Source organism: Scardinius erythrophthalmus, assembly GCF_964197995.2.
Source record: "Scardinius erythrophthalmus genome assembly, chromosome: 23".
NCBI lineage: Eukaryota > Metazoa > Chordata > Actinopteri > Cypriniformes > Leuciscidae > Scardinius > Scardinius erythrophthalmus.
The window spans coordinates 25,884,390-25,910,422 of NC_138243.1; the positions used below are offsets into that span (position 1 = coordinate 25,884,390).

The window sequence follows — 26,033 nt, forward strand, 5'->3', positions numbered from 1 at the left end:
TCTCTGATGGAGGCACTTGGTTGTTTGCGAGCAGCATTGGGGGAAAGTGTCCTTGGGGTCTTGAAGTAGCATCTCGATTGCCTCCAGCTGGCCTGGAGACTTGGATCGCTGAGTCGGAGGTCAGTACCCAGCTGCGTATCCTCCCTTACGGGGGTCTGACTCAGCGCTGAGGCCAGCACTGTCCCGCACCACGGCTTGAACCACTGCGCCTGTGGACTTCAACACCTCTATAACATGGTTCTTTTGGGCGAGACCCTCCAAAACGGCCTGTGGGTTGAGTGGGATTTGCTTAGCCAAAACTATTCAGAACAACCAAATAAAATATCAAGAAAATATACGGGATATATAGTAGTCAACATTTAGAAGTGGATGAAGAAAAGTTCATCAAAGTTGTCCTAAGACAAAAACGGGTATTGTTCGAAATTCATGTATAACTTTGATGAAAGGTCTTGATCCACTTCAAATGTTGATTATTGTATTTCAACCCAGCGTTGAAAGAAATTGCTGTTACAATCATTTCATTTTGGGGTAATGTGACCATGGATAAGTGGTTACACTCAAAAACACACTTACAGCCAGCGCTGGGTTGATTACTAATGAATTGTAGTCCGTTACTGATTACAAATACATAATTAAAATTAAAGTCATTAATCAGATTACACATTTTAGTAGTCCAATCGGATTACTTTTAGATTACTTTTGACACAACTTGTTTATTACATAGGAGCTTTCTTTGTTAACAACATGAAGTGCATTAAATATTACATTACGTCAGGGTTTCTCAAACTGAGCGGATGAAAAGCTTATAATTAATTTAACCATAAAAAATATAAAATATGGACATTTAGATGTGGGTGATGGTCTAGGTAGGACCTTCATCAGTCATAGACTCAAATATGTTTGAATTATTGGACAGTTTCTATACTTATGAACAGGTAATTTTGGCATTACAAATGCCATCCATGAGTGGTAACAGATCAGACTAGAGTCTAAAAAAGTGCATCTGTGAAAAATTTTGAAGGAGAGTACAGTACAACCCGTTCACAAAACTAAAGCTAACTTTATGCTAATGCAGCCGGTTTTGCATATATGTGTGGATTACATTGTAAATATGAAATTATGTGAATTTTGTACATTTTAAAAAGCCTTCCAAACACATAGTAATACCTGGTTAAATTGCTATTAAATAAATTCTAAATATAACGTTTTTTATGTAATTATTTGACGTCAATTGGAAATGTAGAGTTTATATTATATAATAATATAATTACAAGTACTTCATTTTTGGAATCTGATTAGTAATCAGATTACATCAGTTTATTATCTTATCATAAAATGACACCTGTATACATTACTTCACTCACCTTGTCGAAGTCAGGCTCTCCCTGCGTGGTGTTTGGACTGAGTTGATTATGAATTCTCGGGTCTTCTATTGCTTTCTTCAGGTCGTATTTGAAGAACAGTGCATTTAGGATCACCTGCGCAGAGGTCAGTTATGCATGAAGTGATAAGGCTTGAACTATGTCCAGCACAACTATCTGGACTACAATAAAATAAAAATGCACCTGGGCCACTGCTGTGGTGATCTTCGTTCCTCCAGAGCCTCCTACTACCATTTTAACCTTGTTGTTATTGTCTAGCAGGATGGCGGGACACATAGAAGACATGGGCCTTTTATCTGAGCAAAGATGAGAACAGGGTTATCAAACAATTAAAACAAAATCTTCAAAGTTTCACTAAAGTTTGTGGCTGTGTTTGAAACAGCAAAATGGAACAGTAAAATTTTGATCTTTTGAAGTCAAGAATAAGATGTTAAAATAATAACTGTTATTCTATTATTTGTAATTATTTTTCATAATTATTATTATATTTGCTATTTATATATTTGATTATACATTTGATATAATGATAATATTTATTACCATTTGATATTATTGATATTCATTTTGTATTTTGCATTTTTAATCCAATTTTGATCTTTTGAACTTGTAAAGAATGAGATGTTGAAATATTATTATATTTTAACATCTCATTCTTGACTTATTCAAACAAGTTCAAAAGATCAAAATTATTATTGTTGTTTGTTATATTTATTTTTATACACTCAATTACATATACATTAAAATATTGATTGTATAATATAATAATATTATTTAAACAATATTGTATTGAGTATTAATTTAGCATTTTTAATCCAATTTTGATCTTTTAAACTTGAATAATTCAATCACATTTGTGAATTGTGACTTATTCAAAAGATCTAAATGATTATTGTTTTAATTATTATTATATTTATATTAAATTATATAAATTTGAAATATTTATTGTATTTAATACTATTCAAATATTTAAGTATTAATTTTGAAGTCCTTTTAGAGTAGTAGTTTTAAATAATATTAGCCAAAGGTGAGATAAAACACATATAACGATAACTACAGTGACTAGTGTCTTTTATCAAATTGTTGTTTTTATAGAAGCTATAAGCCACATGTTACAGTGATTTTACTACAAGTAATGATGATAAGACTAAAGTGCAATGCAAAGTGGAGTAATAAAGTCACTGAAAGTAAAGCATGGCACTCTTGGCTTATAGAATACATACTGAAAAAAACAACAACAACCAAAAGTATGAGTACATGCTATTGCCAATGGCTGTGATCAAGTTTTCTCACGTGGGACAATGAAGTTGTTGGGAGACGGAGGAACTCCAAAGTTGTTGGTGATCAAGGGAGAACTGAAGTCATCCATCTCATTGTTAAGTATAATTCCAGTGGAATTTGACATTAACTTGGAGCCAAAACTAGGAGAAGAGAAAGAACGTGATGCCATTTACAAATATTAAAAAATGGTGTGTATTTATTTTTAGTGTTAAATTTGTATTTATTTATTTTTGGTTATAATAACCTTCTATCTCTGTTTTTTTTTTTTGGTTGGGGGGTATTACATTTCATGTAGTGTGTATTATAGCTGTTTGTGAATGTAAAAGGTCTGCAAAGTTTCAAAGATCAAAGTGCAGAGTAGAAGATCAAATTCAGAGTAGAGTAGACCAATCACAACAGACTGTGCCATCTGACCAATCAGAGTTTAGAGAGGTTAAAGTGTTTTTTGAAATAGGATGCATGTCGACCTATTGTAGGAGAGATCCTAAAAAAAAAATTAGGAACCTAAAATAGGAGCTTCCTGAGTAACCTGGAAAGCCGCACCCCCTCTTGTGAAGTGGTGTGGCGCAACCTAGCATAATAGGGGCACTTTATGTAAGCCAAATCATAGGCTAATTCCCTCTGAAATTGTAAAATCTGTGACTAAGTAATGACAAATTTTTGATGCCTATATGCTGGAGAAACATAAGCAAAGAAAAAAGGCAAATGCTCACTATACGTTGATGGTGCTGGTGGCGGCGACTGCACTGCCGTCTTCTGCCACCACTGACACGTGCGACGTGCCGTGATTGTTGGGAAGATAGAACTCGGGTTCATAGTAGCTCTCTTGCTGAGTCGTATTATCTGTGATCTTCTGGAATATCATGTCAGCATAGCCTTTAGAGGTAATGTTCTGGATGAACTGCCAGAGAGAGAGAGGATCACAGATCATTATTGGGGCCCTGCTGGAGGCTTGAAAGAACAGCTGATCAAAAGAGCGAACGCACAATGAGCCGTTCAATAGCGCACTATTTTCATGCTCTGTGATTAGTGTGAGATGCTGCATGTCGGATTCAATAAGGGCTTTGATCACAACCGATCGAGAGAGGCTAACATATGCCAACGCCATCTGTGTCAACCTGAACAACTGCTGAAGATACATATGAGCATTTTTACATATAAATAATAGTCTACTGATAAAAAGTCACTTAAAGGAATAGTTGTAACTAAATTAAAATGAAAAAGCAACCCTTTCTTTGTTCACAACTTACATCAGAGATGTTGAGAAATTGTGGATCCCCCAACATGCTCCTTTTTGCATACGCAAACCGGTACGCCTCGACTATGCGATGATAGGTGAGGATTTTATTTTCAGTGGTGGAGACACTGTCTGGACTAAAGTTGTAACCTGAGGAAAGAGAACAGGAGCTCAGTTAGATTCACTCCATCGATCACTCAACCATGTTAAAGGTCCCGTATTATTCCCCTTTTCACAAGATGTAAAATAAGTCTCTGATGTCCCCAGAGTGTGTATGTGAAGTTTCAGCTCAAAATACCCAACAGATCATTTTTTACAGCATGTTTAAATTGTCATTTTTTGGGGCTCAGAAAAACGCGCTGTTTTAGTGTGTGCCCTTTAAATGCAAATGAGCTGCTGCTGGACGACCCAGGGGGCGGAGCTTCATGAGCTCGCGCTCAGTCTGTCAGGACAATTTCATCTCACGGAATGATGATAATCAGAAACTCTCAGTAACGGTGTTCAGTTCGAGTCGGACAATAATGCCTACAGAGTCAGAGTGCTGTATAGAGATGAAACAGGTATAGTTTAGTAGTTTAATTACGGTTATTATAACGTATTTGTCATCTGCTTGTATGTATCCATTATTTATTAATAGCCTACAAGTCTGCTGTCTGAATGATGATCAAACATATACTGATGAGTTTAATAAAGTTTATTGTACATCACACAAAAGATGAAGCGTCAGTTTTACTTCAGAAAATCACCGTAAGAGCTGAGTAAACACAGTAAGTTATTAGAAGTGCAAGTAGGCCTACATAAACGAATTACGGTAGAGTTGAGGGAGCATTCCTGTGGGCGGAGGTTAGTCAAAAAACGGTTTTAATGATGTCATTAAAGAAGGAAGTAGAGGGATGTAGTCCAAACGGGCCGTTCGATGTAGTCAACTTCTGTTAAATAAAATATCTCGCTTGGCATTGAACTTTGAGCTTTATAATTTTACAGATATTATTTATGCTCTAACAGCAACATTACACACTAACTAAAGTTTGAAACATGGGATCACGAAGAACGGGACCTTTAACTGTCGTCATATGAATGGATAGAACTGCCAATCATCAAGATGGCTGCCATAGAAAAGTCTTCAGAAGCATGACGTATGTTTCTCGCATTCGTCTTATCAAATCTGAATATGCAGAAGCACAAATGAGATGAGAAAATTTCAGTTCTTAAAGAGGACCTATTATGCCCTTTTTCAAAATCTTGGTTTTGTTTTTGGGGGTCTAGGTTTTCATGCTTGAAAAAAACACATTACTTTTTAAATATTTGACATTGTTGCAGCACCTCTCTTCCCAGTCTGTCAGTAACGCTCTGGGGTGCGTTTCCCATCCAATTTATAACTCGCTGCTTAACTACCATAGTACGATGCATCGTTGGAGAAATCAACTAGCAAGTCACGACTGTTTCCCGAAACCGTATGTCGCAAAGTATCGTTCAACCACGTTGGTTTATGACGTCTCGCACGTGGTGGACTAATAACTTATTTTAATTAATCTGTTAAGAGAGATTGAAAAGAGATCGAATTAACGCTAGATTTTGTCATATAAGTTACAGACATGGCATCTGAAGACCATTTCTAATTTTTCTCAGTTATTTTGCTTTTTTACCAGACTCAATATTTGGCTCGTTCTTACATAGTAGAGCACGTTCGCACATGCGCAGTCTTCAAAAACGGTGCTTTAAATCTCTTGACAAACTAAAATACGTAAATTACATTTGTATGTATTCCAAATAATTAACACAGGCTGTACTGAATGTCAGCTTGCTTATTTTGCTAAAGATAAATGTAAACTAGAAACTATGCTTCTAACCACAGCTCGATAGCTGTCGTTCCAACCACACAAGTTTGCGGTGCTGTTTGCGAACGTTCATTGGAACGATGGTTTCGGGAAACACCAAATCGTTGAACTATGCTGATAATGACGATAATGCTGATAATGCTAACGATGCTTTCGGGAAACGCACCCCTGTTTAGTTCCGGTCTCTGTGAAGCCCCTCCTTCTGAAAAGCGCAGTGTGCTCTGATTGGTCCGCTGGACCAGTGTGTTGTGATTGGTCAACCGATTCGAGCGCGTTTCGGAAATGTCACACCTCTTACCATAACCGCGAGTTTCTACACACTTCTAACGCAACTCAACCAAGCCTTGCCACTTTTTTAGCGCATGTTTTGGGCATTATTTAAATGAGGGATATTGTGATGTATTCGCTCCTGTAAGAAAACTGAAGACTACAATCAAGTAGTTTCAGGGAGTTCAGAATCAGTGTGCACTGATCTAGAGAATAACTCCCTTTGGAGTGACTTCGTGCTGTAACTTTCCAGACGTTTTTTATGACAGCTCAAACAGCAGCATTACACACTAAAGACAGCTGAAAATGTACAAAAAAAGCATAATATTCTGCAGAATTTTCTTCAAAACATCTCATTGCATGTTCTATAGAAGAAAGTAAGTCAAATGGGTTTGGAAATGACAGGAGAGTGAGTAAATGATGATGTGATTTTCATTTTTTAGGTCAACTATGATTTTAATGTTGGACAACTGACCCAGTTTTACTGTCTGAAAACATCTCAAATTGTCTCGCCCATTTATGCCAGACATGTCTGTTTGAAATAATTGAACAATTATGAGAGTTTCGGAGTCGAAGATGTTTCATAACTTCTGAATAAATCAAGCTACATTGTGAAAAAAACAAAAACAAGTGCTAACAGTGTTTATCGACGGCCGTGCCCTGTCTGGCAGCAACTTAATGACTAAGTATCTCATCAGTAAAGCTACAGAGTGGGTGTTTTAAAAAAGACCAAGACACAGAGCCGTGGAGAACGTCCAGCTCGCCGCAAGAAAGCAAAGCTGATGAATCTCAGATGACAGGCTCCTTCAGAGTATCCCCTGCTGGTGGAACCCCAAGGAAAGGGTCGGAACACGCTGACTGCATGGATTTTTCCATGCTTGGTTTGTGTCCAATTAGTGGCAAACAGCCCACGTTAGTGTTGGTGTGGGAGACAGGAGGACAGGCATGGCGGAGTGAAGGGTGGAGGGATTTTAATAGCTCATAGCAAAAAAAAAGTTGGAAAGTTCTGAAGTCTCATCCTCCCCTGACACCGTTCCACATGAGGGAATGATTAAGAACATTAAAGATTGACTAATGGTCATCCTGTAATGAGCAACTGGATGTTTCCTCTTGCTGCTAAGAAGACCAGCGTGAATTATCATGCTGGTCAACGTTGGTTATATCATGGAAACTTGTTTCTGCCTCAGATTAAAAATAGTTCACATTGCGAGATATAAAGTCACACTGTGACATATAAAGTTGAAGTTTTGTGCAGGGTTATTATAGATAACAACAACTAAAACTGAAACTACAGGCCCGATTTTCGCTCAACGTCAGGTTTTGGGAGATCGCTTATTGTTAGTAGGCTTCAGGAAAATGAGACCTGTCACGGCCCAGTCATCGATGACTTTGTCACGTAGTGTGAGGAGTCCTACCTTCAATTAAACATATCTAAGACAAAAGATATGATAATTGATTTTAGAAGACATGCCCACATGCATGAAGTCACATCCATTAAAGGTCAGACAATCCTACAAATATCTTGGGACAATTATCGATTCAAAATTAAACTTTGAGGCAAATTGTGAAGCTGTGTGCAAAATGGGGCAAAACTGTCTTATTTTAACATTGATAAAACCATACTTACTTTCAAATAAATTTTAGCTTTCTCTCTGGTGGCATGGTTTGAGAATCTATCTTTACAGAACATAAACTCCCTAAATCAAATTGTTAAATGGTCTAGTAAGCTGATAGGTGTGTCACAGTTCAGCCCAGTGTCCCTGTATACCAGACAGTTACAGCGGATAAGTGGCTCAGTTTTAATTGATGAGCTCCACCCTCTGCACAGTGAATTTCAGCGTCTTCCTTAGACGAAGTATAAGTCCCAAAGTGCAGAACAAAGAGCTATAAAAATAGCTTTGTCCCAGTAGCCATTAATCAGAGGAACAAAATGCACAGATGACATTTTGTCTAATGTAATATTGTCTAATGTTTATTGTATGTGTTTGTCTTATAAATGTGTGGATAACTCTGACACTGCGAAACAAATCTACCTACGGGTACAAAGGAACCTGAACGGCGACAAATGCCAAAATCATAAATCGGTGCTCGTTCACGTGAGTGACAAGACGCGATCTGAGAGAATCGCAAACGAGTCGCCGATGCCCATGAGATATTTAGCAGCGATTCAAAATCCTGCTGTGTGAAATGTGTTCTGACTGAAACTACATCGGCGATGCCCTACAGCCAATGAGAGAGCAAGATACAGGGCAGCGGGATGTTCGGGGAGGAGTTCAGTATCAGCATTTTAATTTACAATTATATCAAACAGAAACAAAGCGCAAACATTTGCTTGACCAGCAACAACAGCAGCACATTGCAAAATGATTTATTTACCCACAACCATAGATATCATATAAAGGCTAGATGTCTCGTCCGCGCTGCTGGCCAATGGAGCTCGACATCCGCACACGGCGGCCATCTTACGACAGGGTGCTCGCTCACTCATAACATGGTGCATGTACTTTTAAATAACCATAACTTGCACAATTTTCTGCCGATTTTCAAACGGTTTGGTTTGTTATAAACGTCAGAGATGTAGCTATTATACTGCATACATATGAATAATTATGTTCAAAATGTTTAAGCATTCAGAATTATAGCCACGTTAATAATGTTTGTAAGAAACCAAACCGTTTGTAAATCCGTCCAGATTTCAGCGAGATAAGAGGATTTGTGTGCGTGCTGCTCACTCACCTTAATTCACAGAGCCCTGTCCTAAGATGGCCGCCGGTGATGCCGGAAGTGACTCCGCCTTAAGACATCTAGCCTTTATATGATATCTATGATCTATGCCCCCAACTCTCTTTTCAGAGAAGTCTCACGACGAAGAGGAACTCCGGTCTCACGCACGCGCGATCTTGCGTTATTTCCTTATCACTTCTCGCGTGTGTTTGTTTGTGAAACGTAGTTTGTGGACCAGACAGAAGTTGTCGGCGATTCTTTCTTTTGTAAAGTCATGCAGTGTGAAACCTCCTGTCGCCGATCCATCGTCCAGTGTGAACACATCAGCAACTGAATGTTACCCCAGATAGATGCAATGTGGAAAGAACAGTGACCCGACTACTTTGAAAAATCTTGCAGTGTGAACTCGGAGCAGTAACTTGTGAAATGTGCAGAACAGACGGTAAGGTCGAACTAAATTGCTGTGGTATTTCTGAATAAATAAACATTAGCCACTGTTACATTACATTACATGTACATTAATGAGACACTATACACAAGAGACTATAAACGTGAAGTTAATTAAAATAAAATATCTAAAATTTGTATTAGTTTTACTGCCAATGCAACATTTTGTATTTTAATTAATTTAACTTAATGTACTAAAATAAGTAAAACTAAAATAAAATGTATAAAAATTGTATACACATTAAAAAATTAACTATTAAAAATGACAAAAACAAAAAATAAAATCTGATTTAAAATATTAATAAATACTATAATATCTCAATACTAAAATTACACTGGTTGTGAGATATAGGTTTGGTCATTATGTTTTAATAGCGCTACAAATTACAAATGGCTCATACATAATCTGCACATTAATCTGGAAGAATATTTTAATAAGCCTACTGTAAAAAAAAATGACAGGAATTATATTTATTTACTAATCCAGGGTTAAGTATGACAAATATTTAACAAGATTTAGTTCATCTCAGGACTCCTGACTACGACTGAAATGTTCGGAAATGCGTTTATTATGTTGTTATATATATTGTTTATTATCATATATTTATTTTATGTCGCATACAGTACGATCGTTTAAAATCCAGTTGGGAAAGCTTTGTATGCATCCCAACACGGTTTCATTACATATCATCTTGTTTGAGAGTGCGCAAGTGTATGTTATGTTATATATTGTTTATTATTATATATATTTATTTTATGCCACATTTATGACCATTTCAGTTGTAGTCTGGAGCCCTAAGAACAAAATCTTCTTCTTTAATGTTTGTCATACTTTAGTAAATAAATATAATATATTCTTTCAAAACTGACGGATATTTATATTGCACAAAAAAATCATGAACACTAGAGTAAAATCCACCATACCGGAACAAATTTATGTTTAATGCGACAGGAAAAACACCCTAGGCTATGTTATTTAAATTGTAGTTTATATATGAAATGTTAAAACAATAATGCAAAACAATAGTGTCCAGGATAGACTGTGCAGTGGTTCAACTCTAAACCTACCGCTCAGGATGTTGAGTATCAATGTGAGGACCGGGCCGCTGGCAGGTGCGTTTGGTGCCACCATTGTGAATGGACCCACGGTAGCGCTGGGGGGGTTTTCATCCAGCAAGGGCTTGTAATCTCTCAAGTCCTCTAGAGTTATAATCCCCTCTGCAACACACACAGATGCCCGACACATGATTCTAAGGAACTTAATGAGATCAAACCTTACTGAGTTATCGATTTAGTCATTAATAACCAATTGTATGCCATCCTTCAACACCTCTGCCTGGGTGGACTATTGGCAGCAGGAATTAGTGGGATGTAACATATTTGGAAATCAATGAACCACAACATCTCAGCAACAACAGAAGCTTAGAAACTGCACGACTTAGCGTCTTTAAAACATTCATATGGGCAGTCAAGCACATCTGATATGAAATGCAAGATGTGGCTCTGCGCTTAAAGTGTTTACCAAGTTTAACCAAGCAACCTGTGGTTGCCAGAATAATTCTGTAAAAAATACAGTAATAATATTTACAGAACAACCTGTAAATTTTACAATTTAAAACTGTAATTAAAACTAAATACATTTTAGACCAGTAAATCCAACAGCCCTTTTCTGCTGAATTCGAAAGGAAATGCTACTATTTAAATCTGTTTTGTACGTTTTACATATACTGACATCCACCATAAAAACATAGGTGGTAAAGAGTAAAACACATGATGAATCAAAGTTCACCACAAGTAGTTGCTGATGTACATAATATAGATGAGTCATGCACACAAATATATATTTATTAAAAACAAACAAGCAAGCCCGGTCCAGGTGAGAATCAATGATGCAAAAGTTACATTATGTATTACTTTCTATAAAAAGTAACTAAGCAATTAGTTACTTTTTTAAGGGGTAATGTAATTTTGTAATGCATCACTTTTAAAAGTAACTTTCCCCAACACTGGTGGAGATTATTTTATGAGCTGTTGATACCAAATAATGGATAGACATGTGCGAATAAAAAAACCTGCAGCTTGGATGTCCCTCACAAGGTTCTCAGCGAGCGACCCGCTGTAGAACGCATCAGGCCCATTCTCTGCTATCACCTCGTAAGTGTCTGCCAGCTTTGTAAAGGTTATGGTGTCATTTTCCATCAGGATGTTTCCAGTGGAATCGCAGAACACAGAACTGAGAAACCAAACAATCAGCAGAAAATGTTAATGTGTAAAGGTACTGGATAAAACTATCACACACATTACATTATATAAAAAGAAGAATTAAAGTGCACCTTGTTAAAAAGAAGATGGATAGATTTTTTTGAATGTTAAATATCTTGGTTGAAAATATCCATGTGTGCTCACCATAACATCTTATCATTCGTAATGACATTTATGTTTGATCTAATGGCACTGGCCAATGCGCTGCCAACAGGAAAGCCGTCCCGGGCCAGTTTTATGCTTGGTAAAAACAGCTCTCTCCACGGAAGCTTGCCATGTCGTTTATGGGCCATCTCATACCCCCGAATCTCTCCAGGAACAGCGATGGACAAACCGCCTGTGGATGAATTTTTACATGCGTGATTCCATGTGCTAGTATCTAAAGACAGTAAGTGTACTTATTTGAAAGTAAGAAAAATTCAAGCTGAGTAATAAAAAACAAATGCACTTGATGACAGCCCTGTTTACACCTGGTATTAAGATGTGTTTTGGTCGATTGGATCACAAGTGGGCGCTAAAAACAGGTGTAAACGGGGTCTAAAACGTTTTGAGTTTGTCCACTTTCAACCACTTCCAGAGGTAGACGAAAACACATTAGACCGGATTGTTTCATAGTGTAGACACTCATGTGGTCGAATGTGTTTGAACAGCCACAAAAGACCACCAACTCTCCGCCTACTGACCTAATGCGTAAACATTATGGGAAGCGCGCTAGCCAGACGGGATTTAAACTTTGTCAGCTGGAGACCCAAGTTTGGTTTGAAGAGGAAAAATGTACCAAGCACAATGTTCTCTCACCATTCCTGATTTAACACACACTCACAGCGTTCGGCTGGTCTTGCAGCTGTCAGCAGAAACGAAAGTTGATGCTCTCTGTAAGTTTTTCCATCGTTTCTGCCCATAGACCCTCCCCTCAAACATATCAGGACAGAAGTGGTTGAAAGTGGACAAAAGAGAGGGATTAAAACACCAGGTGTAAACGGGGCCTACGTTGTTGTGACATGTCCATGTGCACACAGAGACAGTTGTATGGCTTTCCTCAAAAAGTCCTACATTAAACATATGCAGAGCCAGAGTTATTGATTGTTGAAACTGTGTTGATAGTTTTTTATGTTTATCTCTCCTGGCACTGTATCAAAAGGCCGCCCATTGTGTAAATCCTGTTTCACCAATGATTTCCCATAGTTTATGTAATGTAGTTAATGGATACCTTTCTGGGAAAGTTCTGTGCTATTTCCAAACATGTCTCTGGTTGCGTTTGCTGGGGCCGTCTCACGTGCATTGATGGTTTCGACTTTTCCTGCAAAAATAAATCAATTATACACTGCCCGGCCAAAAAAAAAAAGTCGTTGTTTGAATTTAAATATGCAAATGCATATTGCAGTGATTATGTTTCTATCATGTTATATGTTTGGATATGTTGGTAGCTTTTAATTTCTTAAACAACCATGTATGAGACACATCATGGCCATATTCCAGGATGACAATCACAATGTCAAGATTCATCAGGCTCAGATTATGAAAGAATGGTTGTGAGGAGCATGAAGAATAATTTTCACACATAAATTGACACCTCTGAGTTAACTTCATTGAAAGTCTTTTGGGATGTGCTGGAGGAGACTTTACAGAGCGCTGGACTCTTGCATTGTCAGTACAAGATCTTGACCAAAAATGTATGCACCTCTTGATGGAAATAAATGTTGTGATGTAAGGTCTGGACTCAATTCTTCATGATTCTTCATGCTAAATGATTCTGAATTTTCTTTGGCCAGGTAATGCATGTATAAGTAATGAAGTGATCTTTATAGAAAAAAGGTACATAAATTCTTCATATACACACAGTTCACTGCAGACTGGTGTGTCAGGTTGAATCAGACAGGCAATGGTGACTGTATACCTGTTTTGGCATCATAAATAGTGAAGAAGAGCCCTCCGCCGATGCCCATGCTGTGGGCATTCATCAATCCCGCGCACAGCAGAGAAGCGATGGCAGAATCTACAGCGGAACCGCCTCTCTTCAGGATGTCCCTGCATGGAGAGCACAAAGACAGGGCATTTGGCATGCAAACCTGGGTAGGATCATTTTAAATATCAGAGCGCACCATTTTTATTTTTATTTTGTTGGATGAAGCACAATGTAGTAAGGTTGATTTGGTTCCACTGAATAAAATATTTGACTTGAATAAAACCAATCAGTATAGATGTTACCACCATTTTAGGCTACATGGACAAAATATAATGTGGCACTGCAAAATATCAAATATGTTACAAAATATAAAAGTTTGATGTAGCAGTTGTCCAGTTTTTCTGCACTTTAAACATCTCTGATTACTGACGCGAGGGCGGGGCAACCTGTCACTCACATGAGATCGACCAATAGCAAACCACAACCATCCAATGATCCAATCAATTCCCAATGGACAAAATCAAGTCCCACCCTCAATTTTTTCTTGTTTGAAAAGTCATTCACTCATCACAACAGGGAAGAAAAAACTATTGCAACTTCTTTTTCATACCAACTTTAGTTGGTGTAAGAGAGGATGTAGTGAGGATGATTCAGCTATTAAATAAAATCTCTGAAGTAAGTTCATTTTTAGGTTAACAAACCAAACATCTTTTACATGTGCTCCTCATATGTCCTAACATCTTTACTATTTATTTACAATAATACTATAATATCTTATGTAATGAGATTTTAATGAACTAATTTTATTTCAGCTTTATTTATTTATTTCACAGAACACAACAAGTTCATATTTACAGATTTAAAGAAGATACCATTCTGTAAAAAAGGACTCCTCAGAAGCCATACCGGCTTATAAATAGGGCCCTTCAAGACACATAATCAGCACTAATAATAATAGTTCACCCACCCAATACCCATCCACACCAACAACAACACCATTCACCACAAAATATCCTCCCACCAGCCAGCATACATCACACATCTCATCCATCCCTCAAACAAAATCCAATAATAGGTGTATTCAAACATCACAAAAAAGAAAGTCAGATAAGTCAATAAAATATGAAACCTTCAGCCTTATGGGGTCTATCATGTATAATGTTGTAACAATTTATGTTTAAAATGCTTTTTAAATATATCAAGAGAAGGTAACTCCTTTATAGAATTGTCAATCTCATTCCAGATCCCAGGACCCTTACATGCTATATTAAAGCTAGTACACTTCAGCTTACGCTTTTTCCCACGTAATAGAGTTCTCCTTCTGGTGTTATGGTCATGAGTAGACGAGGTGACTGGAATGAGATGGCAAAGTTTTGGGTGCAATTTATAAACTACGTTATACATAATACAAGCATTTTGAAAACTGTTGCACTCAGCGAGCTTCAAAAGCTTATACCTATAAAAAAGCGGACCAGAGGGAGCATCATTTGCCCATGATATAACACGTATAACTTTCTTCTGTAGAATCTGCAATTTTTCAAGATGGCTTGGATACGTGTTACACCATAATATTACAATAATTTAGATGTGATTCAAAAAGAGACCGGTACAATGTTAGAAGAGCATCAAAAGGAAGATTTTCATATCTTAATTTATAGAACAGACCAACATTGACAATTCCTTTGTTAAAAACTCTATATGTTGTTTAAAGCTTGAGGACTCATCTAAATAAATTCCTAAAAATTTGATGTTCTCTACTCTTTCAATTACTGTATTATATATTTTGATTTGTATCCTTTCAATGTTTGTCCGGCTTCTATTTGAACGAAATATAATAAATTTGGTTTTAGTTACATTTACAGATAATTTGTTATATTTAAACCAACTATCTACTTTAACTAATTCCTCATTAACAAGCTTTTGTAAAATATCAGGATTTTTATGGGACAAAAAAAGGTTAGTGTCATCTGCAAAGATAACCTGATGAAAAATATTTGATGAGCTTATAATGTCATTTACATACAAAATAAAAAGAAGTGGACCTAATATGGAGCCCTGGGGCTTCAAGATGGCAAAAAGTGAATATGCATGTAAGGAGAAGAGAGCTCAAACCTGCCGATCTCGGAGCATGTCCCAGCATCTGCTGCCACTGCTGCCTTGAAGTAACCAGTTCCAGGTTCAGGAGAAGCCTTCTTGCCTTGAACGGAAAAGAAAACGGCCAAAAACGTGCCGACTGCAGCCAGCAGCAGCAAAGCGAGGCCCACCACAATAGACTTCTGCACCATTTTCCTGCAACATGCAACAAGTTTCTTGTTCTCTGTTGCTGGTGTATTAACTTGTTTATGTTTATATGTAACCGTATCTGCAAGCAAATTTCAAATCATATCCTTCAAATCATATTCTGAATTTAAACCGTTTAGATTCGTTTTAACTGCTAATTGAAGCAAACTGTACTAGCCGTTCCAGAGAAGAGATATAAGCTATTTGGGGCATGTGCTTTCTCACCATGACTATTAACTTTTACAATCAATGATTGTGTAATGCAAGTTAACCATCTCCGTTATGTAACACATCTTAATTCATAAAGCAGAAATACAGTCATTGTTGTAACAGAATGCATATATGAAGTTAAACGATAGAAAACGAACAGCTGGAAATTGAATGTGCTTACAACATTTTCTGCTTTCTTGCTAAATACATAGTCAAGGCAGCAAAAAGCATGCAATAAATTGTTCTCTGTTAGTTGGTTTTGAGTATTCCTCTGAGGGAGATTTATATAGTTTTGCTGAAAATGTAATGAATTGCTCTTTTGATCATTTCATGCTTATTGATTGCCAGTGTAAATCAGCCCTTGATTCTGTATTATTTGAGCTAAAAAATAGTACTATAAAGAATGACAAAATTCATCATGGTTCTTTCGTATTCTGCATTTTGCTTAATGTGCCAAAGGCAGCAAATTTTCATGCATTTATAAAAAAGTGAAATCCTCCTCAGAAAAGCGTCTTTTCATAGTTTCAAAGCCCTGCTACTGTCCACATTAAATCCTGTCAGGCTGTGCTGTGTGTGGGAACGAACTGCAGCAGATCTCTGAGAAACCTGCAGTGCCTGCAGCCAACAAAATTAAACCCACCACACAAGAGACTAGAATTTTCTCACACACAGAGAAAAGAGCAAGAGATTGTGTTATTTCCTCCTACAAATCGCAACAAAAAAGTCCAAATTCAGTTCAGTGTGTGTCAGACAGTAAAAGACACAACAACATTAGGATGCTGCATAATATTTTGTATACAAAAATGCTTTGCTTTGCGTGAGAAAATAGTTGAAGCTCTCATGATGATTAAGTTCATAACTGATGAGTTTAATGTACAATGCGATTTGAGTATATGGAGTATCACCTACCTGTAGACTTCACAGGCCTCTTGTAGAGTCTCCTATAATGAGCCTCCTTTCCACAGGCTAACGGAGCCAATGCTGTGAACCTCTGGCTCTCAATGTCTAAGTATTATAACCATCAAACTTTAACCAAATCAACCTGTGAAATCATCTGTAATTGTTTTATTGACTGTGGTGAAAAGGGCACAGGTTGTGATGATGGTAAATCCAGACGTGTCACAATCACAGCAAAATGCAGACTGAAACAAACGTTTCATAACTACAGATGGCTTTTTGTTACTCTATCACTTGTATTCACGCATTTAATCTTTAAATGGTTAAGCCGTTCATGTAAGTCTATTACATTTGCCTAGTTCTAGTGAATGATTAACTATGGGCACATGTTCTATATAATGTAGACATCTAAAACACAAATATTCAAAATCCCAGCTAACGGCACGTTCTCAGAACATTCTGGCAAGGTTCTCTTAAAGTTGTGAACATGGTGTTAATAGAACATTAAAGTTCTAAGAACATATAACAATTAAAGTTGGTCACCAATTTTAATGTTTAAGCCTTGAATAAAATAAAGACTTTTTAACTTTTTTCGAGTGCCTTGGAGTTCTTATGTTAGAGCTTAATTATCCCAAACAACCAAAGAGCACTGAGATTTCACACCCTGTGCAGCACTTCTATGGCATTCTTTGCTTTGATTAGTACAAAGTTATCTGTTTTTTAATATTGTTCTCAAAACATTAACACAAGAATATTATTTAGACATTGTTCATGGAACGTATCTGAATTTTTTTGTTGGACACTCGTCTATATTTTAAATGTTGCTGCTTGATTCAGAATATTCAGAAAACATTCAAAAGTAACATTTACATAATATTTGCAAAATGATAAAATGTGAATGTTCCCTTAACATTCGCATAACCAAGAAAACTTTTACACATGACATGCTAGCTGGCAACAAAGGATTCCATTCATTATGCTAAGCTAAGCTAGCGGTGGTGCTTCCAAACTAAAACAATGCATGCACTGAGACAAAAATGTGTTTGCCCACCTATCTAAATGAAGGAAAGACGGTGGAGTGTTCCTTTAAGTTCTGTATCCATTTCAAAGTATTGCTACTGATATAAGGCCCTAAATTGTTTAGTTCCTGTGTATTTAACCAATCATCTATCGCCCTACAATCCATCATGCTCTTTAAGGTCACAAAACTCTAGACTTTTGGTAGTACCTAGGATACCCAAGTCCATAAAGGAGGGAGAGTATATTCACATTTGGCTCTTATAACTCTGGCCTTCCTGATAATGTTCGGGTCTCAATCTCTCAGTAAATCTAGATTAAAGACATCTCTTTAGCCAAGCATAATGCACCGCATAGCCTTGTACTGCAGTTATATCAGATTAAATGCATGTGATTACCTTTTGCTTGAAATGTTATGAACAGCAGCTACGCTAATTATTTTCCATTTGCTTTTCTTTTTTATCTCGGGATGCCCATCTCAAGGTAACTAGAGAGTACGCCTGCTCATATGAAGATATGAATGCTCCAGTCCTCATATGAAGATTTCAGATGTCCGCCAAATGACGCCAACCCCTGCGAGGACTTCAGATGACGCTAACTCTGAATATGGACCACTGCCAAATTTTCTATAGATTGTAATCATTAAGCTCGCTTGCAGTTATTGCTTTAATGAGATCATTGTTTCTGCCTAAATGAATATGTGATATATTAGCTTACTGCATGATTTATATAGTCTTAGAACTGTACTGTACACTTTTAAAAAAAGGGTTCCTCGAGGTTCAGTTTCCCTGGGGTTCAGTAGGCTACTTGGCCAATAGAACCTTTTACCAAAAAAATGGCTCTATGTAGAACCCTTGCGTAGCAAATAACCTTTTTTATTAAAATGGGCCTATAATTCATGTTTTATGACTGAAGTGTAAACTAAAGATTACACAATAGCCTATTTATAGGCCTACACAACACAATCACAAAGCTTTTTGAGTCAAGACCCATGAGAATGACTGTTGTAGTCAAAAACAAGAGTCAACAAATATTAATATCTAGTCAATGTATGATTTGAGCTGTACATTAGCATGAAACTTATATTTCCTAATACATTAGGCTATAGTTTGCCTTTTTGACAAATCATTTTGTGAAGAAAAAAATAAACTAACTAGGTGTTTTCTTTATTTTGTATACCATATTGTGATGGTTTTAATCTATCGAAGGAAACATTAAAAACAAATAATTGTAAAAATGCCCCCTGGTGGCGTATATGCGTTGCATCATCCTTGAATTCCTATTGGTGGATTGGCGACGATGAACCTCGAGACAAGTGACAGTTAATTTTTCAAACTGAGGACTCCGCCATTTCTGCCCGTTCATACACTCAGGTAAGTTAAGTTTTTACATTTTTGAAATGATTTTACTGAAATATTTAGTATTGCAGTTAGGGCTGGGACAACGCGTCGAGGTCATCGATGACGTCGACGCAAAATATGCGCGTCGATTCGTCGACCTGGGGTGCGTTTCCCGAAAGCATCGTTGGCCAACTATCGTCGCAAGTTCATCGCAATGTCCATTGAACTCTATTGGTAACGACAGAACTTGCGACCATAGTTGGCCAACGATGCTTTCGGGAAACGCACCCCTGTTTTCATTTCTCTAAAAAACGTTTCCAAATTACTTCACAGTGTGTAGGCTACCTTATGTGCGCTGATACGCGATGGCCGGACCATTATTCTGTCCAACGTTATATAACCAATCCAGGGGTTTTCCTGCATTGAATTTTTTTTGGTGGCTGCCAAAGCCTTATTTGATCGGTGAGTGATGTAGAATAGAATGACTGACTGCGCTTGACACAGGGCGCATATAAGTACGAGACAGAGCCCCGGCCGCGCGCGCGCGCACTCACAGTCTTCAAACAACACGAGCGCTGTCTTGCTCTCTCTCTCTCCCTCGTGCATATTAATCAAAATCATTAGACACGATAGAAAAAGGGCGGAAGACCAAAGTTTCACGTGGAGCATTCGGAGATTTTTTTCTCTTGAATTACCGCAGAGTGTGAATTGTGGTAAAAAATAAACTGCCAGGATAATCACAACGCTTGCCGTATGCTACAGGTCCACTAATGACACGTCCGATTCGCGAACTAATGACTCATTTGAACCGATTCACTTGGTTAAACGAATGGTTAAAACAACTGATCTGTCCAACACTGAACTCACGAGACATATATTGCAATGTTAAGGAATTCATGTTTTTTTTTCATTCAGATATGTAAATTAACATGTATAAATTGCTATTATTCAATTAATGGGGAGATAATCGAATCGAATCGGACTGGAAAAATGAATCGTTAGATTAATCGATGCATCGAAAAAATAATCGCTAGATTAATCGTTTAAAAAATAATCGTTTATCCCAGCCCTAATTGCAGTTAATATTTTTATTGGTTAGAGTAGCCCTTGTGTTAAATACTGATAGGCCTACTAGAAGCTAAATTTACCTCAGTAAAAGCACTGCTGTTGTCTACATTTTTGACATACGGACATTATTTGACAGTCACCTCTTATTATTCTTAATTGTAACTAAGAAACATGCATTTTTATGTAAAGCTCCTTGGAAATGATGTATTGTGAAAAGCACTATAAGAATAAATGTGAATTTAATTTAATTAAATTAACCAGCTATAAAAAAAACATTAGCGTAGGTAGGCTACCATGTAAATACCATACAGGGGCCTTAACGGTAGCCTACTTTTTGTAAATCACTGGAAATATTTCTGTGAAAATGTTCAGATTAATTTTTAGGTTGTATTGATGGTTATTATTATATCATTTTTAATACCACAATTCGGTATCTATACAGTAGGCTACGTGCTGACAGGACAGAACGGGCTTCCCTCCCATCATCAACACATGTGGGAGTCGAGCGCTCTGATTGGACAGCGAGTGAGACATGGGCGTGGCATGTGCTGAAGCCTGGAAGAACACAAACACCGCGGAGGTTCACAGGGGCAAGAGAACCGCGGGGAAAGTGACATTTTAATATTTTCGTGCGATGAATATGCATTTTACTTGATGAATTTGATCCTACCTGAGCAAATGAACTAGATGAAGTGTAATTATGAGCGTGCATTCAGTAAAAAGATCTTATAAGGTTTACTTTACGCATGCTTTATGAAACAACAGCGTTGAATTATTTGACACTTAGACAGAAATTGGAAAGTTGAAACATGGGATCCAAGTTGACCAGGCAAAGTAGTTTAGACAGCCAGGCGACGCTCGTTCGTAAGGATCGACAGCATCATGAACGGGATGTGGAGAAGACAAGTGGAGGAAGAGGAGAGTTTTTATTCAGTTCTCTGATGCTGAAGTCCGACAAGCTTCCCGGAATGCTGCGCAAATCCAGTCCCAGCCCTTACGTCCGGAGAGTGGCTTGGGTTCGGGAGATCCAGACCCTGCTGAAGGAGCAGAAGGGGGAACAAGCCATCGATGTGTTGAAACTGCTTAGAAAGGTACAAAACATCATTTTTTAATAACCCAGATTGTATATTTTTTTAGACAGAACTACAGGTTGTTGTTGTTGATGATGATGATGCTTAGCTTCACTAAGAAAAGAAAAATCACAAATGTGTTGTACTGTGTCTCATAGACTGCAATGATATATAAATATATATATATATATAGTCTAGAAATCTCACATGCATCTCCCAGTTTAAAATTAATTTTCAGCATTTAAAACTTTTTAGATACTAAAGTCTGCAATGAAAAAAAGTATGAGATTTCTATACAAATTCAAATATTTCTACAATAAAATGGGTACAATAAAATAATAATTAACTGCATTTGAAATAAAACAGTTACAAGCCTTACAAACATTGGAAGTAGTGGTAATACCATGGTGCTTTGATATGTGCCAGCCCAGGGTACTAAATGAGTATCATAATACAGCATGATATTCACTGTATTAATGTACTTCAAAGAACCTTTTACATAATAGAAGGTATACCATGTTACGTTTTGTTAAATATATTATAATTGTACTGAATATTATATGTGATATAGTATACGTAATATAAAGATCGCTGGATTATTAATTTGTTGTGATATGTTTGATCATGATGGACAAACCAGTTTATAGGTGCTTTATAGTGCAGTCAGATTTGCATTTCTGCAATTGTCAAAAAGGATGATCTGGACTCCAACAACTGGAGACAAGGCTTTCAGGATGTCACGAATTGTTCAGAGCAAATCCCACCTCTCCAAAGCTATTCACTGGATGTTTCCTGATCACGACTGGGAGGTTTGATAGCTGTTGAACAGTTGAGGTCTTTGTGTAGTGCTCAGATATTGCAGCTGATGATTGACAGGCTCCTCAGTGCTCCATAAGTCCATCATTTTAGCAAACCAGATCTGCGTAGACTAAGTCCAGTGGTGCAGACTCATTGATCCAGCTTATGCTAATGAAAGCACCACAGTTCAAGCTTGAAGTGTTTATGAGAGAATCAGCACGTATGGACTTCATGGAGGATTTTTGGTCTTTTAATTGTGTTTATTGAGTAGCTTGCCAAGAGGGTCCTCAAATCACAGGAACATCTCAATGTATGCAACCTGAAGATGAGGGTCCTCCAGTTGCTCACTCACTGGATAAAAGGGTCTGAGAAAAGCCTCTTTTGTCTTTTTTTGTGCAACTTGAGTCGTTTTCTAATGATGTCTCCTAGCTTGTTGAACATCTGGAAGGAGATTCTTGGCATCTGAATCAAAAGATAATTGGAACAATGAAATGATGGGTGATCTGATAACATGAAAACAGTGATATAAAGCTGGATTGTCAGAGTTTCTGTGCTTGTCTGTGCAAAATGATGCTAAAATGATTTCCAAGTGGTTGCCAAGACATTGCGATTTTGTTGCTAAGGTGTTCTGAGTGGTTGCTAGGTGGTTGTTTACCCCCAAGTCACTAGATATGGCTTATTTTTTTCATCCATTTAATTTGAGGCACAATTTCAGGTCATATCTTGCACTTTAATCTTTCTGTTATCCCATTTTGACTCTGCTTTGTCATATTGTATGAGTCATTAATTCTGAAGTATATTTTAATGTCCCTATCATATATGTCTTAAATTGGATAAAGTCAAATGGATATCAAAATTAGTTTATCAAAATCTTTAAAAAATAAGTAATGACAAAATGTTTTTTTTTTACATTGCTTTAACTCATCAAAAATAAGTTCAGCACTTTTCAACTTTTTTATAAGTTGGATTCAACAAGATTCAACTAATTTTTTAAGTCAGTTTAAGTTGAAATGAATTAAACTTCCAACTTTTTGGGGTTCTGTATAGAACCATATGTTCTTGAATCAATTTTAAAGAACCCTTTATGCCAAAAATTTGATTTATAGGGAGAAGTGTCATAAATGAAAGTATTGCATAATAACAGTAAGTTATGCATAATTACAAGTACTAACCCTAAACCAAACCCTATAACCGTAACTCTATAAGTACATGTAGTTAAACGAAATTAAAAGAAAATTTATTCATTTAAACTAATTCCATGAAATGATCCCATGATGGAACCCCTAAAAGGTTCTATATGAAGCGCCTGACAGAACCCTTTAAGGTTCTAATAGAACATATCTTTTAAAAGTGTATAGAAATATTAATAACATAAGCACATAGCGCTTAGTTTGTTCAAATTATTTTAATCATTATTTTAATATCTGTGAAAAGTTTGGATTTAGTCACGGGGAAGTGAATTTTCAGTCCACAGTTTCATCCCTGTCTTGATATGGCACACTGTCACTTGGATGCCCAGCCAGTCGAAAAGCTTTCCAAACATGGAGCCGTCTCACTCACGTCACCCCGGCCCTGGAAGCTCTTAACACCCTGTTGAAGGAGAGAGAGGGGTCACATCAAGGCAAGCCTTGCTACCTGTAGGTTGCTGAAAGAAATGAATTCCTACGCATTGAAAATCAGCTTTTCTGTTCAGGGAAAAATGTATTGGATGTTAATCAACTGAGGGTCAAAAGGATGGAGTAGACTCCTTCCTTTTGCCCCAGAGAGAGTGAGAGAAAGAAAGTGAGAGAGGAGGACAAAAACAACATCCCTTATCTCTGCTGTAGCTCTTCCTGTGCCCTAATGAGTGCAATTCATTTTCTGCTGTTGACTCTCATTGAGCAAAGGCAGGAAACAACTCCGCTTACATGCTCTACTGAGCACATGCAGTGGATGTCAATGCTACAAAGATTTTGTGGTTGCATAATATGTTGAAATGAAAATGTTGTCTCTTTGATTGCACTTTAATCTCCCAGATATGACTGGGCTTTGCCATAATGTTTGGGTCATTCCTATTGTAGTATGTCCCCATCATATATGTCTAAAAATATTGGATCAAGATGGTATTGGTATTGTTAACTAAAACTATAGTTTTTGGTAATTAAAATAAATCTCAAATAAAATAAAATATTATATGAAAAACTGAAACTTAAAAAAAAAAAATCTTAAGCACATAACAAAATTACTTAAAATTAAAATGAAAACTGGAAATATAAAAATAAAAAGGTAATTCAAAATACGAATAAATACTATAATAGTATATATACTACTAAAATAACGCTGATCACAATTAAATGAGCATAGGGATGAATTTTAAATAATTTCACTTGAGTCATTTCAGTGGATTTGGGCTAACTTTAGCTTTTTATTTCATTCCTGGCGTTGTATTAATTTTCTTTACCAGTACAAAGAGTTTTTTCTGCTTAAATCCTACTAGACACTTTTCATAGAAAAGCTTTCTTAAATTACAATGCGTTCATATTCGTTTTAGAGGTTACTGTGTTCAAAAACTACTTCAGAACAGAAATGACCCGTGCTAATGCTTTATAGATGAAAAATAGAGAGCTTAGAGGAGCTTCCAGATGGCAGGGAATCCCTGAGACAAAGAAGTGCAATACATCAGCGTGAAACCCAAAGGGAGTTTCCACTTCCCCGGACTCAGCAGCTTTCCTCCGCCTGACAGTTTCTTCATCAATTTCAGTGGGGTCTGTTTTTGAATCGACTCACAGGGTGGTGTAGTTGTTGCTTTGTGATGCTGGCGTTTGCCTCGATGCATTAAATGTGTTTCGCCCTCTTATTCACTTCTATATGTTTGCTTTGTCCCTTCTAATTGCGCGGACCAGTGGATTAAACAAGAAACCTAGTCCTCAGGGAATTTGTTTCTTGAGTCTCCCACATGCCTTTTTTCTTTCCCTGTTGGTCGTATCAGACTTGCTTGCCTTGGCTGTTCAGTGGGGGAAAACACTTTAGCTGTATACGATAAGCCCGGCTAATAAGCTGTCACTGTGTCTGCACACACTTTCTCTGCCTTACGTAAAGAAGCTGGACTTAAAGGTTAGCAGCGCTAGTCCAGCAATAAATCAACAAACCGTTTCTTTCTTCCGAAGCACTAGAAGTAAACATGATGCAAAGATTACTTTATCTGCATGTCATTCAAAAAAGCCCCTCGTGTAATCTGGCGAATGGAGATTGGAGGCGTAGGATGAAAGGATTAAGTTGTTGAATATCAAGGTTTATCAGTGACCTTTACTTGAATTTGTAATCCTGCATGCTTAACAATCTCTCGCTCTCTCTCTCGTCCTTTCTCGCTAGGACCTGGGTCTTGAAGGAACATCTCTCAACGACATCCTCTACAAGAACGCCGCCTTCCTCAACCTAGTGGATCCAATTTCCCATGAGCTTTTGCTCAATTTGGCCCGAGACATGCAGTGTCCAAAGAGGGTAAGCCACCAGCACTAATAAGCGAGGATGGTCGTACACATAAACTCGTGAGGTGGCTAGTCGAAGGGTTTGACTCGATATCAGCCCACAGCTGCCAACATTAGCAGAGCTGGAGCAAAACCTATGCACATGTTCATTACTCAGTCTCCAGATATGTAGAGCTTTTATTTTTAGCTGTCGGTAAGAGGCTTGGCGGGCCGATTCTACAGCCCCGCCGAATGATTTAGACCACGGTCAGCTGTCATCCCACTGCCGGGACTGGAGTTCGGGAGCTCCCGCTTCGGCCCTGTCCAAAATTAGTTTGCAAAGTGCGAGAAGTACAGAAAGATGGAAGTGACCTTTATTTTGCTCAAGAGAGCCATCAGTGATGTTTTCATTCCATGCAGAAGTTCCACAGTCCTGTTTGGACTTAATTGGACAGAAAGGCCAGCGAGAGGAGCACTTTCCAATAATAGATCCACTTGAAGGGGCACGGCTTGACTTTTCTGAATGGCAAATAGAATCAACATTTGTCATATTTCCAACCTAAATA

General features: G+C 37.4%; 2 protein-coding genes across 2 annotated transcripts in view; one reads left to right on the forward strand and one right to left on the reverse strand.

The window, feature by feature from the left end:
- Positions 1 to 120: 120 nt before the first annotated feature.
- ggt1b (gamma-glutamyltransferase 1b) lies at positions 121 to 15,626 on the reverse strand (the record flags this gene model as incomplete). Its single annotated transcript, XM_081353978.1, has 12 exons — positions 121 to 267; positions 1,365 to 1,478; positions 1,566 to 1,678; positions 2,673 to 2,800; positions 3,374 to 3,561; positions 3,911 to 4,047; positions 10,242 to 10,391; positions 11,246 to 11,406; positions 11,580 to 11,772; positions 12,646 to 12,735; positions 13,333 to 13,463; positions 15,454 to 15,626. The coding sequence occupies 12 exons, from the start codon at positions 15,624 to 15,626 to the stop codon at positions 121 to 123; spliced, it is 1,725 nt and encodes a 574-aa protein (XP_081210104.1).
- Positions 15,627 to 20,693: 5,067 nt separating this feature from the next.
- Positions 20,694 to 26,033, forward strand: part of lrrc75bb (leucine rich repeat containing 75Bb) — a 39,201-nt gene continuing 33,861 nt past the window's right edge. The window contains exons 1-2 of the mRNA XM_081353859.1: positions 20,694 to 21,244; positions 25,373 to 25,501. Of these exons, the coding sequence (XP_081209985.1) occupies positions 20,963 to 21,244; positions 25,373 to 25,501 (411 nt within the window). The 5' untranslated portion in view covers positions 20,694 to 20,962. The remainder of the gene's footprint in view (positions 21,245 to 25,372; positions 25,502 to 26,033) is intronic.